Below are 19,918 nucleotides of genomic sequence, written 5' to 3' on the forward strand. Positions count from 1 at the left end.
TATCAAAAGATGTTCTTCGAATATTGAGATGAAACAGAGCTTTATAGCTACACAACTACTAAAAGAATCGTAATGCCAAAAAATATTTAAAATATTCCCATTTAATATTCTGCAAAAAGAAAATAATATCGTTTAGTAAGTGATCTTTTCATCCTACTCGCTTTATATTAACTTTGATATGCGTGTAGTGTTTCGATTCAGATGCAATCTTCATTACTCGTTCTATATAAACTCTCTTGTGTCATACATAGAAAGAAGTTTATCTTAAATAATCAAATAAATATAACTGATATTAATTATTTTAATCGTCAGTATTTTACGTTAATTATAGTTAAGTTGGTTTCAGAAACTTAATTCCTAAAATAATTTTAAACATAGCTATCTTTAACGTTATACTTCTAGGGAACACCTATATCAGAACTTTTGAAAATTTAGAGTATATAAAGCGATTGATTCACACAAAGGGATAAGAAAATGCGCAATTGCGTCAACCTTTGGTGGAAGCCCTGCCATTGGGAGGCCAGACGTTTCTCGTAATACTAGTCGCTCGTCGGGTACATCTTAAGACTAACGTCGATGATGGAGTAGAAGCCAATGTTACAGATTGGTGTCTATGTGGTATAGACGAAAGACCAGTAGATGGTGGTGTTAGAAGCCAATGTTGCAGATTGGTGTCTATGTGGTATAGACGAAAGACACCTTTAAGGATCTTTCAAGAACCCATATTTTTTTCATGAACCCTCAAGCATCTATCGAGAACCGAAATGTTCTTTCACGAACCCTCAAGGATCCATCGAGAACCTGAATGTTCTTTCACGAACCGTGAAGGCTCTCGCAAGATCCCAAATGTTCTTTCAAGAACGTTCAAGGATCTTTGAAGAACCCGAATGTTCTTTCAAGAACGTTCAAGGATCTTTCAAGAACCCGAATGTTCTTTCAAGAACTTTCAAGGATCTTTCAAGAACCCGAATGTTCTTTCAAGAACCTTCAAAGATCTTTCAAGAACCTTCAAAGATCTTTCAAGAACCTTCAAGGATCTATTAAAACCCCACACGTTATTACATGAACCCTTTTAATTAGATACGATCTGCTAAGAACCTTCCTGTTCTACTGTGAACCTTCATCCACCTCTGGGAACCTTTAGCGTTCCAACAAGAACGTAAGAGTTCTATTGAAAACCCTCGAAGAACCCTATTTTTTTACAGTGTACTCTGCCCGGGTTTGATGCAAATTTCCCCGATTTCCCTGAATTTTACTAAAAAATCGAAATTTCCCTGAGGTTTTTGTCAACTATTTATTTCCCTGATTTATCCAGGTTTTCCATGTTTGTATGAACCCTGATGACACCTGGGCCCATATTTAGCATTGCGCGAAATCCCTGACGTTTAAGGACAAAACTTTAAATCCCTGACTTACGAACCCTGACTGATAACGGCACGAAATTCAATAATTCACGCGTGCGCAGTAGAGCTCCATTTAATGGAGGAAAATAAGCTTAATAGAGGCCCCCTCCCCACATAACAACCCTGTCCACGCCTCCACAACCACAACATTCCAAATAATCTTAAACTCTTCCACTCACCCTTAACGTCTTCGTACTTCATGACGATCTCGTGATCTTGAAGCTCGTTGTAGATGGTAGGCACCAGTAACTTTGAAATGCAAGGTCTCATACGATGCTGTATCCCCAAGGTGACGTAGGGCAGATCATTCTTAATTAGGCGTTCGAAAAGAGACACGTCCAAATGGTAATGCATGGCCAATTCGAAGACAACCGGATTGGGCCTCAGTTGTTGGTGGTCGCCGATTAAGATCAGGTGTTCGGTGTACTTGCTCAGGGAGGTGACCACTTGCGCCTCAAGGACTTCGGCCGCTTCTTCAACTATGACTATCTTGGACAAAGTGCCGGTATTTAGCGGCGCCTGACGTGGTTAGTCCAATTACGAGGGCGTTTCTAGCGATGACCAGTTCCTCTTCGGTACGGATTTCGTTAAAGGCCTTTAGTTTTCGCTCGTATTCTTTCCTGGAATGTTATAGCTCTAACGTAACCACCTCATACGTTCCACAGTTTCAAAGTCTCTAACTTAGCTTAACTAACATCGGAATAACCATTTCAGGGCCGGTATATGTTTGCTGAAAATGCCCTTCATCTAAACGTGTCACTAAGGTGTTTAGCTTCAAACCCGTTCAGGGTAAGTTACCCCTAATTGCCCTCCATCTAAACCCTTCTAAGTCAAACTCCGTTCAGCGTAAGTTACCTGCAATTGTCCTCCATCTAAATCTTTCACAGATAAACCCTGTTCAGGGTAAGTTACCTACAATTGTCCTCCATCTAAATCTTTCACAGATAAACCCCGTTCAGGGTAAGTTACCTACAATTGTCCTCCATCTAAATCTTTCACAGATAAACCCCGTTCAGGGTAAGTTACCTACAATTGTACTCCACTTAAACCCTTACCAACAACTGTCCTTCATATAAATAACGTTCAGGATAAGTTAACAACAACTGTCCTTCATATAAACCCCGTTCAGGATAAGTTATCAACAACTGCCCTTCATATAAACCCCGTTCAGGATAAGTTACCAACAACTGTCCTTCATATAAACCCCGTTCAGGATAAGTTACCAACAACTGTCCTTCATATAAACCCCGTTCAGGACAAGTTACCTAAAACTGTCCTTCATATAAACCCCGTTCAGGATAAGTTAACACCAACTGTCCTTCATATAAACCCTGTTCAGGATAAGTTACCGACAACTGTCCTTCATATAAACCCAGTTCAGGATAAGTTACCGACAACTGTCCTTCATATAAACCCCGTTCAAGATAAGTTACCTAAAACTGTACATCATATAAACCACGTTCAGGATAAGTTACCAACAACTGTTCTGCATTCTAAATAAACCCCGTTCAAAATAAGTTACCTACAACTGTCCTACTACATTCTAAATAAACCCCGTTAAAAATAAGTTACCTACAACTGTCCTCCATCTAAACTATACTAGGTATCTGATACCACATCAATCGGACTCAAACTGACTAGAAGACAAAGTGAAAAATCTTTGCTTACCGTAATTCTTCAAGTTCCTGTCTGACGTGTTTATTATACAAGAAATGCCACGTCTTGTACAACCTCCACTTGTCCTCATTCCTCAAATTCCAGACACTCTTCTTTTTCAGTTCCTCCATCTCTTGATCCGTCAGAATCCTGCACTCTTTCAAGTTGGTGGCAATCAACTTCCGTTCCCGCTTCAGTTCCTTGCCGCCGACAGTCTTAAAATCCGCGTCATGGCAGCCCAGTCTTTGAAAGAACTCGTCGGCTTCCTCTTGTTCGTCCAAACAAATGACGCTAACCTCGCCTTCATCGGGAGTGTCTTGTCGCTGAGCTATGATACGATCGACTTCCTTGGTGTCAAAGTGCTCGGTCGCGGACGCGTCGCGTTTAGGTACTTGCGCCTCGGAAGGATCCGCTACTTGGTTATCTGCGTTCATATTATTTATGGGATTTGTTAAACCAAGATAAATTGCATTGACGTAATGTTAATAGCTACGTGTGCTGGAGTAATAAGTCCTAACTGACTGATTATCAACGCCCACGTCAAACCGCTTTACAAAGAAGACTGAAATTCTGCAGGGACTTTACTATTAAGTACTAGGCAGACAGTAAGAAAGAATTTTCAAAATCCCGCCGCGAAAGAATTTTCAAAATCCCGCCGCCATCTTGAATTAAATGGCGTCCATAAATGTAAAAAAACTTTCTTTATGGAATACGTCCGTGCATTTCAACAGATTTCTTTAATATTGAGTACATTGGTTCCATATATCCTACAGACGGGGCCTTACGGCTTATGGGCTTTGATATGCCGCCATGTTTAAAAACGGCCGCCCGATATCTAATAAAAATGTCCCGATGGGCTGATGGGCAACGCCGAGTGCCTTTGCTAAACGCGAAGCTAGGTAGCGGACCAGTTCTTAAACAACAGCCATCTCAATATTTAACTTAATTTAAATTACTTAAAAATTTAACTCAAATTGATTATTATATCCCCATATTTGACATGTACCCTAAGCTGTATAGAACATTAACGCTCTCTAATTAAACAAAAAACTGCTTCCGAAACAAACGTATTTTATTTTCGCCTACACTATCACCACAAACAAACAGACACACACACGAACTAACTAACTAGCTAACAAACCAACAACGCTTCCATAATCTAGGTTTAAAGTAGCTTAAAATAAATGGTATGGTATCTTACCTTGGTTCCCGCGTTTCTTTTCACGATCCAACCTGTCCCTTTGATTGGCGCAAAAGACATTGGTGTACTCTTTAACTTCGTAAGTTTTGGGTTCAATATTGCGCGGATTGAAGACTTTGGAGGGCGACTTCTTTTTGGGGGTGACTTCGTTTTCGACGATCCACGTTTTTTCGTCATCTTCGATATGACAGTTCAAGACGTGAGGGGGCAATTGAATTCCCAGCCAATAAGGGAGCATACGCGAAACGTTGGACAAGTTCAAATAGGCCGGTGGGTCTTGGGTCAAGCTTGCGTATTGATCAGGGTCAATGACGGGTTTCAGAGTTTCTTCTGATAGGATAATGTTGCCTAAATGGTTTGAAAAAAGAAAAAAAATACTGAAATGGCTGACGTTGCATAAGTTTATAAGATATGTTCCATAAGTATGACACTACCAGGGATAGGTTTAATTTTAGAAGTAGGAATGGAGACCAGAGTAATCTGGGCGTGCGTCAAAGTCCCGGACCCCCTTCCACGGGACGGAGGGGGTATGAAAGAGGAGGCGGGAGGGTCATAGCGACAGAGGTAAAAAGGAATTACTGGTATTTTTCGCCGTCCCCGTCAGCAACGTCATCAAAACGTAGTTTAAGTGAGCCAATAAGATAATTTAAAACTTTTCGGTACGTGTTGGTTGGAGGGGCTCTATACTGGGCGGGCTATGAGTCGGACTGAAGTAAATCCAGGGTTCGTACGAAATTTTTACAATGAAAATCCCTGACCAAATTTTAGCAATATCCCTGATCATTTTAAGGTGTTTACCAGAGCCCGCTTCATCACACCTGGCTCATATTAAGCATTGCTCGAAGCATGGTTTGATATACCAAACGAAATCCCTGACATATCCCTGACTTTTTATGAATTTTTTTTAAATCCCTGACTTATAACCCCTATTTTCCGTATCCCTGACCTATCCAGGTTTTCCAGGTTCCGTACGAACCCTGAAATACTAACCGTTCTCCATACCTACTTCTTAAATTAAATCTATCCCTGACACTACCTATACTTCGTAATGCTAGAGACTGAGAGCTAGTTCAAGACGAGTCCCGACTCATTTGTTAATTAAAACAAACCCAGAGTCCCGACGTATTTGTTAATTAACCCCCCCCCGTCCCTACTTATTAATTATTACAACTCCGAGTCCGAGCCCTAACTTGGCTCTACAAAACCGCGGGAAAAAAGGCCTATCCTTAAAGAACAAGTGAAAGAAACTTACCGGAATTTTTCAACTGTCTGTCTTTCTCATTAATTTCTCTTAAGGTATCCTCGAGGTCCTTTTTCATTTTCTGAAAATGTCCGGCCATGTATTGTCCGCGATGGTTCCGATTGCGATTCCTTTTGAGCTGCGCCATGCAATAGGGTTGCAATTTCTTGCTAGTACGAAAACATTGGTCGAAGCATGGTTTGATATACCAAACGAAATCCCTGACTTTTTAGGAAAAACTTTCGAATCCCTGACTTATTCTCCTATTTCCCATATCCCTGACTTATCGAGATTTTCCAGGATCCGTACGAACCCTGCTTTAGCGGACCAAAATTAACTGACAGGCTCCGGGCGAAATTTTAATGTTGAAAATCCCTGACTTATCCAGCTTATCCCTGACCAAATTTTGCCAGTATCCCTGGGACCATTTTAAGTACAGTCGCCGCAATTAAAAACTTTCTCTCTCGCGACGTCTTGTTTCAATCATAAGCCGCAAATTATTGATCTGATACAATGGGTATAAAAAAACGTATCTTATATTGTTGTTTCAATAAATTTTTTACTAAGCGTTTTTTTTTTCACTCTCCACTTTCCATTTCCATTTCCAACTGCTAAATAGGGGGTTTTGAATGATTGGGATGATTTTAAAGAGAAGGTGAACAGTTGAGCATAGCTCGTCCGAATTACCGAATGACATTCCAGTAAAGGGAGAGTGATGTTAATTGCAATTTTCTGAATACACGTCCCCGACGGAATCAATGCCTTGAGCCATATTTTTATGGATAGAGATCCCCTTTAATGTTGCACAAATATATAATCAACAATTGTGGAATGAAACTTCAAATTTTCCTCCGGTGAAGATATGGCCACGGGTGCGACATTCTGTTCCATTATGGTTCGCAAATGCCAGGGGGTGGAGAATGATTTCTATCTAGATTAGTGGGCGATTCTTGATGTCAGGTTCAACATAAGTCTGCACGAACGTTTGGTTGAAAACGGCGCATTTCGGAGAGAACCATCTAGAAATTCAATGGCCAACCAATTCCCTCAATATGTCACCCATTGAAAACCGCTTGGTGGAGGAAATACAGGTTCACTGAAAAGGAGAATACCCACATTCAAAGCATAGCATGGGTCACAAAGTGGTGCCTACATTTGAGGAAGTGGTTGTGTTCATTGTATTCAACTAATTGGGATTCGCCATAACGAAGATGACGAACCTTTCTCAAGAAACACTTTATTTACAATGCGAATTTAGCATTATACTAAAGTTCCACTAGTCTTAGCAGTGTATCCGATGGCAAATTATGGTCTTTTTGAGAATCAATGGAATCTGCTGAGCTGCACGAAGTATTAAATCCTTGAAGGTTAAGTAAGGACGCAATGTAGAGTGTGTATATATTTTATTGAGAACTACCCAACCAACATAACAAGTTAAATAAAGAATAAAGACACTTTGCTAATTACTATCGAACATTTATTCTTAATTATGAACATGGTTAGGATAAATACATTTATGCGTTTTCATTTTTAATTTCATTATGCGATTAATATTTGATCATCTTACCGTTGGCGTTTACAACCTGTTGCATTCTCTGCGGCATTGATGAAAACAGATTGTTTATATAATCGGGCCGCTCACCAACCTCTTCCCATGCGGCCTGGATGATGGTGAAAAGTTCGTCCTTATCATTGGGAATTATATTGTTCTGGGATACAATCCTTTTCATAATCGCCGCTTATGGTGAAAATGGGCGATTGACCGACAAACCAAGACCTGGAACTCCACGCCTTACCACTGCAGAAGAAGACGACGTTATTGCTGCTCTTGTTGTGAATAATCCTACCACCACGGTTCGATCTGTAAAATCCATCATGGAATTGGAAGCGTCGGAAACAACGATTAGAAACCGACTACGTGACGTTGGGCTACACAGTCGTATCGCCGCGGAGAAGCCATATCTCAAACCAGAGCACGAACAAGAACGCCTAGCATTTGCGCGCGCTCACCTGCACTGGAGGAACGAATGGGATGAAGTTGTCATCAGCGACGAATCAACATTTTGTTCATCTACGGACCATCACGTAAGAGTGTGGAGAGAGAAAGGGACCCGATATGATGCGGCTAACATTCATTCAATCCGGAATAGCGGACGGTTTTCTGTGCCAGTGTGGGGTTATATTTCAAAACATGAAATTGGCACCTTAGCACGAATAGAAGGGCACCTAAATTCCGATAAGTATATTGATGTATTGGAACATACGTTTTTCCCTCATGTTGTAGACAATCATTTTCCGGACGGTAAATTCATATTTCAACAAGATAATTCGAGTATACACAAGTCACGTGCAACCATGGCGTATTTGAAGGAGAATCATCCGGAAATAGATCTAATTACCTGGCCAAGAAATTCACCCGACTTATCTCCAATCGAAAACGTCTGGGCGATTATGAAAAGGATTGTATCCCAGAACAATATAATTCCCAATGATAAGGACGAACTTTTCACCATCATCCAGGCCGCATGGGAAGAGGTTGGTGAGCGGCCCGATTATATAAACAATCTGTTTTCATCAATGCCGCAGAGAATGCAACAGGTTGTAAACGCCAACGGTAAGATGATCAAATATTAATCGCATAATGAAATTAAAAATGAAAACGCATAAATGTACTTATCCTAACCATGTTCATAATTAAGAATAAATGTTCGATAGTAATTAGCAAAGTGTCTTTATTCTTTATTTAACTAGTTATGTTGGTTGGGTAGTTCTCAATAAAATATATACACACTCTACATTGCGTCCTTACTTAACCTTCAAGGATTTAATACTTCGTGCAGCTCAGCAGATTCCATTGATTCTCAAAAAGACCATAATTTGCCATCGGATACACTGCTAAGACTAGTGGAACTTTAGTATAATGCTAATTTCGCATTGTAAATAAAGTGTTTCTTGAGAAAGGTTCGTCATCTTCGTTATGGCGAATCCCAATTAGTTGAATACAATGAACACAACCACTTCCTCAAATGTAGGCACCACTTTGTGACCCATGCTATGCTTTGAATGTGGGTATTCTCCTTTTCAGTGAACCTGTATTTCCTCCACCAAGCGGTTTTCAATGGGTGACATATTGAGGGAATTGGTTGGCCATTGAATTTCTAGATGGTTCTCTCCGAAATGCGCCGTTTTCAACCAAACGTTCGTGCAGACTTATGTTGAAACTGACACCAAGAATCGCCCACTAATCTAGATAGAAATCATTCTCCACCCCCTGGCATTTGCGAACCATAGTGGAACAGAATGTCGCACCCGTGGCCATATCTTCACCGGAGGAAAATTTGAAGTTTCATTCCACAATTGTTGATTATATATTTGTGCAACATTAAAGGGGATCTCTATCCATAAAAATATGGCTCAAGGCATTGATTCCGTCGGGGACGTGTATTCAGAAAATTGCAATTAACATCACTCTCCCTTTACTGGAATGTCATTCGGTAATTCGGACGAGCTATGCTCAACTGTTCACCTTCTCTTTAAAATCATCCCAATCATTCAAAACCCCCTATTTAGCAGTTGGAAATGGAAAGTGGAGAGTGGAAAAAAAACGCTTAGTAAAAAATTTATTGAAACAACAATATAAGATACGTTTTTTTATACCCATTGTATCAGATCAATAATTTGCGGCTTATGATTGAAACAAGACGTCGCGAGAGAGAAAGTTTTTAATTGCGGCGACTGTACACGAAAAGCACAACGTAATTTATGTTATTACGATATTCTTTAAGACTAAGGCTTAGATTTCTCATGTAGTTTTTCTTGACTGCCCGGGAGGGCAGTCGCTAAATTAGCGCCAACTTGGAATCTGCTAGAAAACACCCTTTGGCTAGATTGACTTGGCTTTCGACTTTGGTGGAAAAAAAGTGTATTAATTCGGCAAATCAAAAGACAGTAATAGCACGGATCATCGCGTTTATTTTGGTATAATCGACGTTACGATTTTGACCAGGGGGGAATAGCTCAGTGGTAGAGCATTCGACTGCAGATCGAGAGGTCCTTGGTTCGAACCAGAGTTCCCCCTAGAACAGCAATGATCATTGCGTTTATTTTGATTTAATCGACATTACGATTATGATCAAGAGGGAATAGGTCAGTGGTAGAGCATTTGACTGCAGATCGAGAGGTCCTTGGTTCGAACCCGAGTTCCCCCTGTAATATCACGGATCATTGCGTTTATTTTAGTTTAATCGACATCATGATAATGATCGAGGGGTAGTAGCTCAGTTGTACAGCATCCGACTGCAGATCGAGAGGTACTTGGTTCAAACCCGAGTTCCCCCTATAACAGCACGGATCTTTGCGTTTAATTTAATTGACACTACGATTATGATTGAGGGGGAATAGCTCAGTGGTAGAGCTTTCGACTGCAGAGCGAGAGGCCATTGGTTCAAACCCGAGTTCCCCCTATAACAGCACAGATCATTGCGTTAATTTCAATTTAATTGACATTATGATTATGATCAAGGGGGAATAACTCTGTGGTAGAGCATTCAACTGAAGATCGAGAGGTCCTTGGTTCAAACCCGAGTTCCCCCTATAACAGAACGGATCATTGCGTTCATTTTAATTAAATTGACATTACGATTATGATTCAGGAGGAATAGGTCAGTGGTAGAGCATTTGGCTGCAGATCGAGCCTACAACGCCACCTTTATCTATGGAAATGTTTGGCGTTGTTGCTACCGACTCGTCAAACCCAACAGTAGGTGTGTATGGTTTTCCGCTGACGCGCTTCGTTCGCCGTTGCCGCTACCCTTCCGTTTACCGTTCTCAAACCCATGTATGCATCCGCCTAGATACGTCGCACGTGAAAATAACTACGCAATGATTCCAGCAAGCTGTACGCATTCCCGCCTTAAGCAGCGTTTCTTTGAAGCCACGGAGAGAGGAAGTAAAACACGTGATAACGTAATATAGTAACGAACAATCAGCTTAGATAGGTGTAAATGTGTAAAAATATCATCAAGTACGGAATTTCTTTGTTGGAATGAAACGCACAAGACGAAATAGAGTAGTTTTGTCGGTAAAGTATGGTAGCTGGAATTCTCAAAGTCTTTGCGGCGTTTTACTTTTAAAAAAGGAAGATTACAAAGACGATTACGATAGTGGAAAATTAACATGCCAAAGCGCGATAGCGGCAACTAGCTAGTATTAAGAGGAAACTGGATATCAAATTAAAGGGGCTGGCCGGAGCTGTTGGGGTGAAAAGGGGGTCAAACTGTTGGTTAGCATATTGCTTACCCACCCACCACGACGGTGGCGCCATTCCTTATGGCCAAATAGCTGGGTGTTTTCCCCCTGAACTAAGGGCGGTCTCCCCCCAACAGCGCCGGTGAGCCCCTTTAAGAATGGCAGATTGATTGAATTAATTTTGTGTAACACGGAATAAAAATTTAAGAAAATTACCAATGTTATTTTGTAATTATTTCTTGGCCTTAGTAACAAGCGTGCTTACGTACTGCATCATTTCAATAGTGGTCATACAATCCATTTGTCTTTCCACTTCATAGTTAAAGGCAGCAAATTTTCGCGCACTTATTTCCTCGTGCCTAGGAGGCGGCGTAACTAATTCCGACTCAACTTTGCCTTCTCTGGGATCGATTACGTTACAATCCGATTTTGCAGTCTTTTCCGGCGTGAAGTCTTTTTCTTTTATCTTTTCCACATTTAAAATACATTAAATAGACGATATTTGAGAACGTCAGACAAAGGTACACCAATTCCCACTATTCTAACGCCTTAAAAACTAAAAAAAACATTACTTTACCATCGTTCCGCGGAGCGCTACAATCTTCAACAACGTCCGTGTCTTCACCGCACGTTTCACCAACAAAGGGAATGTCTTCAACCATTTTTTTTTCTTTAGGAACGGTGTTGTTGACGCAAGCGCAATTCTCCAAATGTTTCTTTAGCGCAGCGACAAGCGTCGGCACTTTGGGTTCAAGCAAAGGCAACGAGTGAATGTCTAAAGGAGTTAATTTGCACAATTCACCGATGGAATGAATGTTTTTGGAAGTTAACGAGCCGTAATTAATAAGGGTTTTCTGAAAAAATATTCCTTGATATTCTCACCAAAATGAAGACGATAGATTATGTAGAATTAATTGGATGTTTCCCTGACACTGAAAAAGTTGACAAAATACTGGTTCCTGACTATTTAAGTCCAGCGTTTCTTCGGGGCTGGCGGGAATTTCTCCAGTTAACTGGGAATCGGCTTCAATTGGTTCCTAGTGAAGAAACGTACTTACAGTATTCTAAGAAGACATTTAGTTAGTGAATTAAAACTTACAATTACCACTAAAGGAACTGCCTGACGTTCCTCCAAATTAACGTCAATAATTAACTTATGTTCATCGTCTCCACAGTCATTAAAAATTTATTTCTTTGATGGTTCATCAACGATTTGACTTGAATTAGATTTCTCAACGGTTTCCAGAGGTTTAAGTTCTTCATTGGTTTCTGGTTGTTTTTGTTCAGCAAAGGACTGCAGTAATTTAGATTCGTCAACACCCTCCAGCAGGGCCCCCAGAGTTCCTATAATTCCTATAAAATCCTATATTTTTAAAACTGTCCTATAAAATCCTTTAATTTTGGTTAAAATCGCCAAAATTCTATAAAATCCTTTAATTTTGAAATTAGGGCGAATTCTAAGCAAACCATCGGTTAAACCAGGATTCGGGTTTAAAAAATTTTATGAAATGGGGATGGTTTTCCTCGTATTGTAGCTTAACTAGTTAAAAATAGCTCGGTATATTATGGTTCTGATAACAGAACGTCCAGTGTGCACCACCATTTATTTTAGTGTCCTATATAATTCTATTATTCTGGAAGCCCCTGTTTGTCACAGCCCTAAGTTTTTAGTATGGTTGAATGGGGGGGCTAATAGGACTATAACATACTCAAAGGGTATACCCGTATCTCTAGTAGAACCAGAGTTCTGAGCCTCCAAAGTTTAGTGTAATGCTATTTTATGGAGGGTATATTTTTGAACATATAGTTTAATTACTCGGCCTTTGTTTGCGGTACTGGCTATTTAAAAAAATAAAAATTAATATTTTAGTGTCCTATACACTCTAAGAAAAAAAGGTTCTACTTTGCCGAGAAAAGGGTTCTTAACGCTTGTCCCGTATTTTAAACCCTTTTTTGATCTACATAGAACCCTTTGATATGAGTTCTCTATAAAGCCCTAAGGAGGTCATCTACGATCCGAGCTGGAGTTTTTCTTTGAACCAAGTTAATTTCTTTTGGAACCGTATTAGGTTCCTACCTGAATCATGTAGGGTGTGCTTCAAAACCTTGTTCAGTTGTAATCGAAACCATGTGTAGTTTGACTGAGAACCGTGTTGAGTTCGACTCTGAACCTGGTTTAGTTCGACTCTGAACCCCACTTCGTACGGTTAAGAACCGTATTGCGTTAAACCCAGAACCCGGTTTATTCGACTCAGAACCCTGTTTAGTTCGACTCAGAACCCTTTTTAGTTCGACCCAGAACCCGGTTTAGTTCGACCCAGAACCCTGTTTAGTTATAATCCGAACGCTGTGTAGTTTGACTCTGAATCATGTCGAGTTCGAATCTGAACCCTGTCGAGTTTGGCTCAGAACCCTGTCGAGTTAGCCTAAGAACCCTGTTTCGTACGGCTAAGAACCGTATTGAGTTAGACCCAGAACTCCATGTAGTTTGACTCTGAACCGTGTTGAGATCGCCTAAGAACCGCGTTGCAAGCAACCCAGAACCAGTGTAGCTCGACTCTGAACCCGGTTTAGTTCAAATCTGAAACGGATTTATTTTGACTCAGAGCCCTCGTTTGTTTCAACTCCGTTGGAATTATATTATATCATATGACCATCTTATAGAGGTTCTTATTTCAACAGTGTTAGGTTGCAATCATAACAATGATTTTCAATTTTTCTCTCTTGGTGACTTTTATAAAACTCTTCACCGTGAAATATAAGTTTACGCTATATATAAATGTAGTAAAGCTGAATTAAAGAGTAAACACCAAATTTGAAATATTAATATAAAAACAATTTCTTGGAATATTGAAATGAAACAGAGCGTTGTAGCTACAAAACTACAGAAGGAATCGTAATGCCGAAACATATTTAATATATTTTCATTTAATATTCAGCAATAAAAAATGTTATGATTTTGTAAGAGATCATTTCATCCTACTCGCTTTATATTAACCTTGTGTTTCTATTCATATGCAATCTTCATTACTCGTTCTATATAAACTTGCACTTGTGTCGTTCCGTAGAAAAGATGATTATATTAAATAATTAAATATATATAACTGATAGAAATTATTTTAATCGTCAGTATTTTACGTTAATTATAGTTAAGCCGTTTTAAGAAACGTTGTTCTTAAAATGAATTTATACATAGCTATTTTTGACGTTTGACTTCTAGCGTACACCGTTTTCACAAGTTTTGAAAATTTAGGGTATATAAGGCGATTCATTCACAAATAATAAGAATAAGCGCAATTGCGTGAGCATTTGGTGGATGCCCTGTCATTGGGAAGCGAAACGTTTCTCGTAACCGTAGCCGATCGCACGTGCATCTTATTAACCCCAACGATGATAATGGAGTAGAAGCCAATGTTGCAAGTTGGGAAACCAAAATAAACCTCTCCGAGCCGAGACGATTTTACTTTTTAAACACAGTTACATAGTTCAAATTGGCGAGATATTGACAATGTCATTTGTTAAGGTTAAAGCGCTTAATAATTCCCTGTGTATCCTCAATAAATCTAATGAGGACCTAATATCTATCACTTAAATGTGTGTTTAACATTCATCTCACTCTGAACCGTTAAGACCTATAAAAAGACACGAAACAAGGTCAATTCTGGTTTAAATCTAGGGTATCTTATTTAAATGACCCAATCGTTTCAACACTTGTGGAGAGATGAAGTATTAACATCCATATTATAGTATAAAGACACAAGTTACGTTCACACTATATATAAATGTAGTAAAGCAGAATTAAAAAATAAACACCAAATTTGAAATATTAATATCAAAAGATGTTCCTGGAATATTGAGATGAAACAGAGCTTTATAGCTACACAACTACTTAAAGAATCGTAATGCCGAAAAATATTTAAAATATTCCCATTTAATATTCAGCAAAAAGAAAATAATATCGTTTAGTAAGTGATCTTTTCATCCTACTCGCTTTATATTAACTTTAATATTCGTGTAGTGTTTCGATTCAGATGCAATCTTCATTACTCGTTCTATATAAACTCTCTCTTGTGTCATTACATAGAAAGAAGTATATCTTAAATAATTAAATAAATATAACTGATATTAATTATTTTAATCGTCAGTATTTTACGTTAATTATAGTTAAGTTCGTTTAAGAAACTTAATTCCTAAAATAATTTTAAACATAGCTATCTTTAACGTTATACTTCTAGGGAACACGTATATCAGAACTTTTGAAAATTTAGAGTATATAAGGCGATTGATTCACACTAAGGGATAAGAAAATGCGCAATTGCGTGAACCTTTGGTGGAAGCCCTGCCATTGGGAGGCTAGCCGTTTCTCGTAACCCTAGCCGGTCGCCGCGTACATCTTAAGACTCACGACGATGATGGAATAGAAGCCAATGTTGCAGATCTATGTAATATAGATGAAAGACGAGTAGATGGTGGTGTTAGAAGCCATTAAGAACAGATTGGTGTGTATGTGGTGTACACGAAAGACTAGTGCATGGTGCTGTTGTTAGAAGCCATTAAATACCGGTTGGTAATGGGTGAAACAATTGGTGGTTAGACAGCAGATGAAGGTGTAACGGCTAGTTAATGATTGGCGTCAAATAAGATGGATAGAGCAATGAAGTAAAATTTTCCGAATTTCTGTGTACCGCGAACGCGGTCCGGAAATTGCGAGCACGTTTGCTCCGATTTGCCAACTGTGAACGCGGTGACAGACACACACACACAGACAGACAGACACACACACAGACACGTCCAGTGTAAAACCTCTCCGTGACGTCATCGTCACTCGGAGAGGTAAAAACCTAAAGGTGTTTCTACGTACCAGTGAATCGCCATTTCCTTTAAATAAATACCTAATAAAAAGAGTCATCTAGCACCTTTTTACGGAGAAAACACCATCTCAGTTACAAAACACTCTAAAGAGAGTATATAAACACCTCAAGGTATTTCCAAACACCCACGAAACACTTATTTTTCTAACAGTGTTCTTTCGCGAACCTTTAAGGATCTTTCAAGAACCCGCATTTTTTTCATGAACCCTCAAGTATCCATCGAGAACCGAAATGTTGTTTCACGAACCCTCAAGGATCTATCGAGAACTTGAATGTTCTTTCACGAACCGTGAAGGCTCTCGCAAGAACCCAAATGTTCTTTCAAGAACGTTCAAGGATCTTTCAAGAACCCGAATGTTCTTTCTAGAAGTTTCAAGGATCTTTCAAGAACCCGAATGTTCTTTCAAGAACCTTCATGGATCTTTCAAGAACCCGAATGTTCTTTCAAGAACCTTCCAGGATCTATTAAAACCCCACACGTTATTACAAGAACCCTTTTAATTAGATACGATCTGCTAAGAACCTTATTGTTCTACTGTGAACCTTCATCCACCTCTGGGAACCTTTAGCGTTCCAACAAGAACGTAAGAGTTCTATTGAAAACCCTCGAAGAACCCTTTTTTTTACAGTGTATAATCCTATAATTCTGGAAAAACGTCCTATAAAATCCTATATTTTTATGAAAAAAGTCCTAAAATTCCTATAAATATTTTCAAAATTCGGCTGGGGGCCCTGCCTCCAGTAATTCAGAATCGTCATTGCATTCCAAAAATTTAGATTCGTCAAATACTTTGATTACTGTGCGCGTGTGAATGTCATCGAGTAATGTAGACTTGTAAGTTCGTTTCATTAGCAGCCTTGACTAACGAAGATTTGTCATCGGCTTCCACCGATTGATGTACAACTGCGGCCTCATCAAAATATCCATTGACTTACGCCGATCAATGTCTTCTAATACTTTGAGTTCACCAATAATTTCAGCCACCGATTTTGATTCATGAACAGTTTCAACTAGTCTTCGTCGACTAAACTTCGTCACCTTTCTGCGCAACATTACTTTCCTCGAGAAAAGTATCACTAGACGACGACTCCGGGTGCGATGACATTTTGTCAGATTCAGATTCGCTAGACACCTACTTGGGGGTTTTCTTCTTCTGATTTTCCCTTCGCAAGTTTGGTTTCGGAAACGGGGATAACGACTCTGGTCCTTAAATATAAGCCACTTTGGTGGATCGAGCGGGTGTCGATGGTTCATCGTTCTGGGACTTCTGGGAGAGAAAAAGAACCAATATAATCAAGTAGGCCTAAAGTAACGGAAAAAGTAAGTTCAAGTACCGATGAATTCATTTTTGTTTCGTCTTTCTTTGTGGAAGTTGATGGCAAAGTATCAATTTGAGGTAAGAACATCCGCGTTCTTTTGGCGCTGGCTAAGACATCCACGCGATTGTCACTTTGAGGTGTCAAGGAAGAAAGAGTCGATTTAGGAACTTCGGGAATTTTAGCGCGACTTTCTAACGAAGGCGCTAATTCTTTATCAATCGGTTTCGAATATTTCAGTTCGGAACCCTTCTCGAGTGATTCCAGTTCAGCATTTTCACTTTCTTGACCGTTTTCCAAATCCTGATCACTGGTGCCAAGAGATACGTTACAAGTCTCGGGAATAATCGGCGCATCTTCATCAGCAGCTGCCAAGACCACTTTAATCATTTTCTTTTCGGGATATTCATCAGTGGAACTTAATGAGGAAAAATTCCTCTTTCTACTTTTTTTATGGTTTAATACTTCTGGCTGCTACGAGGGGCAACAGTCACCCGGTATGTCTACCGTATCATCTTCCATTCCTCTTTATTCGGAAATTGGTGGACCCGCGATGAGGTTTTTCACGGTTACCTTTAATTTCTCAAAAGCTAATACAGCTGGATTTTTAGTTTCTTTCGTAAACTCGGAACTACTAGTTGTAGGGTTTCCGCGCGCCTTTTTCACATCAGAGGAAACTTTTTTCTCGCCAGTTAGCCCTCGTTTCCGTTTAGTCGGCTCTAAAGGAACAATTAGCGTTTCTAAAACCCCACCTTCTTTGTATGGAAATGAAACATGGCTCGAACCTTTGGAAACAATTGACTTTAAGAGGAACTTAACGAGGATTTCAGCGCAATCATCGGAGATTTTGCTGAAATCCATGGATTGGGAGTAAATGTATTTAGCCGTTTCTGGCAAAAGTCAGATCCACCCTCCATTTTGGATCCATCCTCCATCTTGGATCCACCCTCCATCTTGGATTCAACCTGAATTTTTAGTCATTTTTTTTCTCTTACCGCCGCCATCTTGTTTTTTCGACGTCATTTTTTCTCCTACCGCCGCCATCTTGTTTTTTTCGACATCAATTTCACTCAGGAAATTTGGCGGGTATTTTGAAAATATTAGATCTAGCCTTATGATATTGTTATAAAATATTGGTAAATGGTCGTCTTATATACTATTATTGTCTGGAAATGGTGGCGGACGGGCTACGTTTGGATTCAAACCTAAACCTTAATTAGAGAGCGGATACATTCTGAAGTTGTATCGAGTAGCTAGAGGTGTCAATAAGTCGAACCAGTTCGGAACCGCTCGTCACGAGCCGAGCGAGTTGCCGGATCAATCCGAACCAAAAGCAACGAAACGTGTTTCAGTTCGCGCTACGTAAACCTAAGATCAGCTCATGAGCCGGTTCATAAAACTTCGGCAAAGTGATCCGGTTCACAAGCTGGGCTGCTTCTTATTCAGACGAGCTGCGTGTCGGAAACTTTCCTTTGAGCTGAAACAATCTCGTATTGGCAAACACAATCAGCACGTAGGCCTATTGCTTTCGAGCTGTTTCAGGTCGAGTTGTTTTTTTCGAGCGAGACCCCCGACCGCTCGATTAAAAAACCTTGCGTCAATTATAGACAAAATACGCTCGTGGGGTCCTACCACTAGGATTCATCGTTAACTACAATGACGTGTTATATTTTGCACCCCTGCATTGCAACAAAGTAAGTTTTTTAAGCTCATCGGACTCTGTCACCTAGACCTTTTGTATGATGTCCATCGACTAAAAAAAGGTGATGTAGGCCTTATACCTATTTGCTGAGTAATAGAGGTCAAATATTGGCAGAGTTTAATCATAATTTGTTACAAGTTGCCCGTGCTACGGTGGTTACATTTTTGGCGGAGTATTCTTAACGTTTATATTTTTCGACACGCGTCAACGACTGATGTTTCCATTAATGTGGCTTATAAGTTAATACTGTGAAGTCAACATGGACATCGAAGAAGCTTCAGCAAGTTACTTGAATTGCCATACACCTGAAATAATCACTAGTGAAGGTCAAGACTACGAGTATGACATTCAATCCACTGTTTCTTCAGGGTCAAATGCTTCACTCTCTCTGCCCTACAAAAAGAGAAAGTGTTCCTCGCAAGTGTACAACTATTTCACATACAACGGAAGTGCGTGTACATTTGCCTGTACAATGTGTGGGTGAGTGACAATTCTACATATCTTAGTCACATATAAGATGACGTTTGTAAAAGCGTATAACAATAAAGTAGGGTTATTCAATTGTTGATACCATTTGCTTAGGCGCAATTTAAAATTCCTTATACTAAATACAGGCCTATTCCTGTTCATTCCCAATAAGTCACTAGTCGAGGCCTTTCTTTTTAAGGGAGCAGAAACCTGGGCTTGATAGTGGATGGTTTAGCTTTTCTCTTATATTACTTTGTTTAACAAATATACTGCAAACAATCCGCTTTAGTGCCGTCATGGCAAAGCAGGTGGTTTAGAATATTTTCGTGCCGTTTCTGACTCTGTTCAAATACCATAAGTAACAATATAAGCAAAAATATGACTCTTCAAATTTTTTCAATTGCTATGACTAAAGCATTTTCGACACTAATTCAGTCTGACTCCGACTGGTACTTGTAAAGCAACAAAAGTCAGTACGTGGTCTGTAATAGCCCTTTCTGGAATACTTAACCAAATTTAATATTTCGTAACGTAAACGACGCAAAGCATTGTTATTTATATTGCAAAAATACACTGTTTTTACAAACGTCTAATAAAAACTAATTGGGGCGGAAGTCAGGCTTGCACGCGACAATAGGGGTCTCGGTACTGGGCAATTAAAGATTTGGTTATGCAATCACAGTGATAATCCGTTTTTAAAAGACTTTCTTCAGCAAAAAAAATTGGTTAATTGTACTGACCAGTCTCGACTAGTTTAGTACAGATTCCACAAACTATTAGCCGGAAGTTTTAAACTCTAAATGTCCCCGATAC

General features: G+C 39.6%; 2 protein-coding genes and 1 non-coding gene across 3 annotated transcripts; 2 read left to right on the forward strand and 1 right to left on the reverse strand.

The window, feature by feature from the left end:
• Nucleotides 1-1,616: 1,616 nt before the first annotated feature.
• On the reverse strand, nucleotides 1,617-5,665 carry LOC149645956 (uncharacterized). The gene is made up of 4 exons (XM_089850454.1): nucleotides 5,513-5,665; nucleotides 4,261-4,608; nucleotides 3,072-3,483; nucleotides 1,617-2,023 (listed from the first exon to the last, which is right to left on the reverse strand). The coding sequence occupies exons 1-4, from the start codon at nucleotides 5,646-5,648 to the stop codon at nucleotides 1,879-1,881; spliced, it is 1,041 nt and encodes a 346-aa protein (XP_089706580.1). The 5' UTR covers nucleotides 5,649-5,665; the 3' UTR covers nucleotides 1,617-1,878.
• Nucleotides 5,666-6,831: 1,166 nt separating this feature from the next.
• On the forward strand, nucleotides 6,832-7,792 carry LOC149645957 (uncharacterized). Its single transcript, XM_089850371.1, has 2 exons — nucleotides 6,832-7,585; nucleotides 7,651-7,792. The coding sequence occupies exons 1-2, from the start codon at nucleotides 7,166-7,168 to the stop codon at nucleotides 7,693-7,695; spliced, it is 465 nt and encodes a 154-aa protein (XP_089706497.1). The 5' UTR covers nucleotides 6,832-7,165; the 3' UTR covers nucleotides 7,696-7,792.
• Nucleotides 7,793-9,506: 1,714 nt separating this feature from the next.
• Nucleotides 9,507-9,578, forward strand: TRNAC-GCA (transfer RNA cysteine (anticodon GCA)). The gene has a single exon. It is a non-coding gene; the product is annotated as a tRNA-Cys (tRNA).
• The last annotated feature ends 10,340 nt before the right edge of the window (nucleotides 9,579-19,918 follow it).

This window comes from Phalangium opilio, unplaced genomic scaffold (genome assembly GCF_054372755.1).
Source record: "Phalangium opilio isolate 3A_F unplaced genomic scaffold, DU_Popi_V2 ptg000090l_1, whole genome shotgun sequence".
In the NCBI taxonomy this organism is placed as follows: domain Eukaryota; kingdom Metazoa; phylum Arthropoda; class Arachnida; order Opiliones; family Phalangiidae; genus Phalangium; species Phalangium opilio.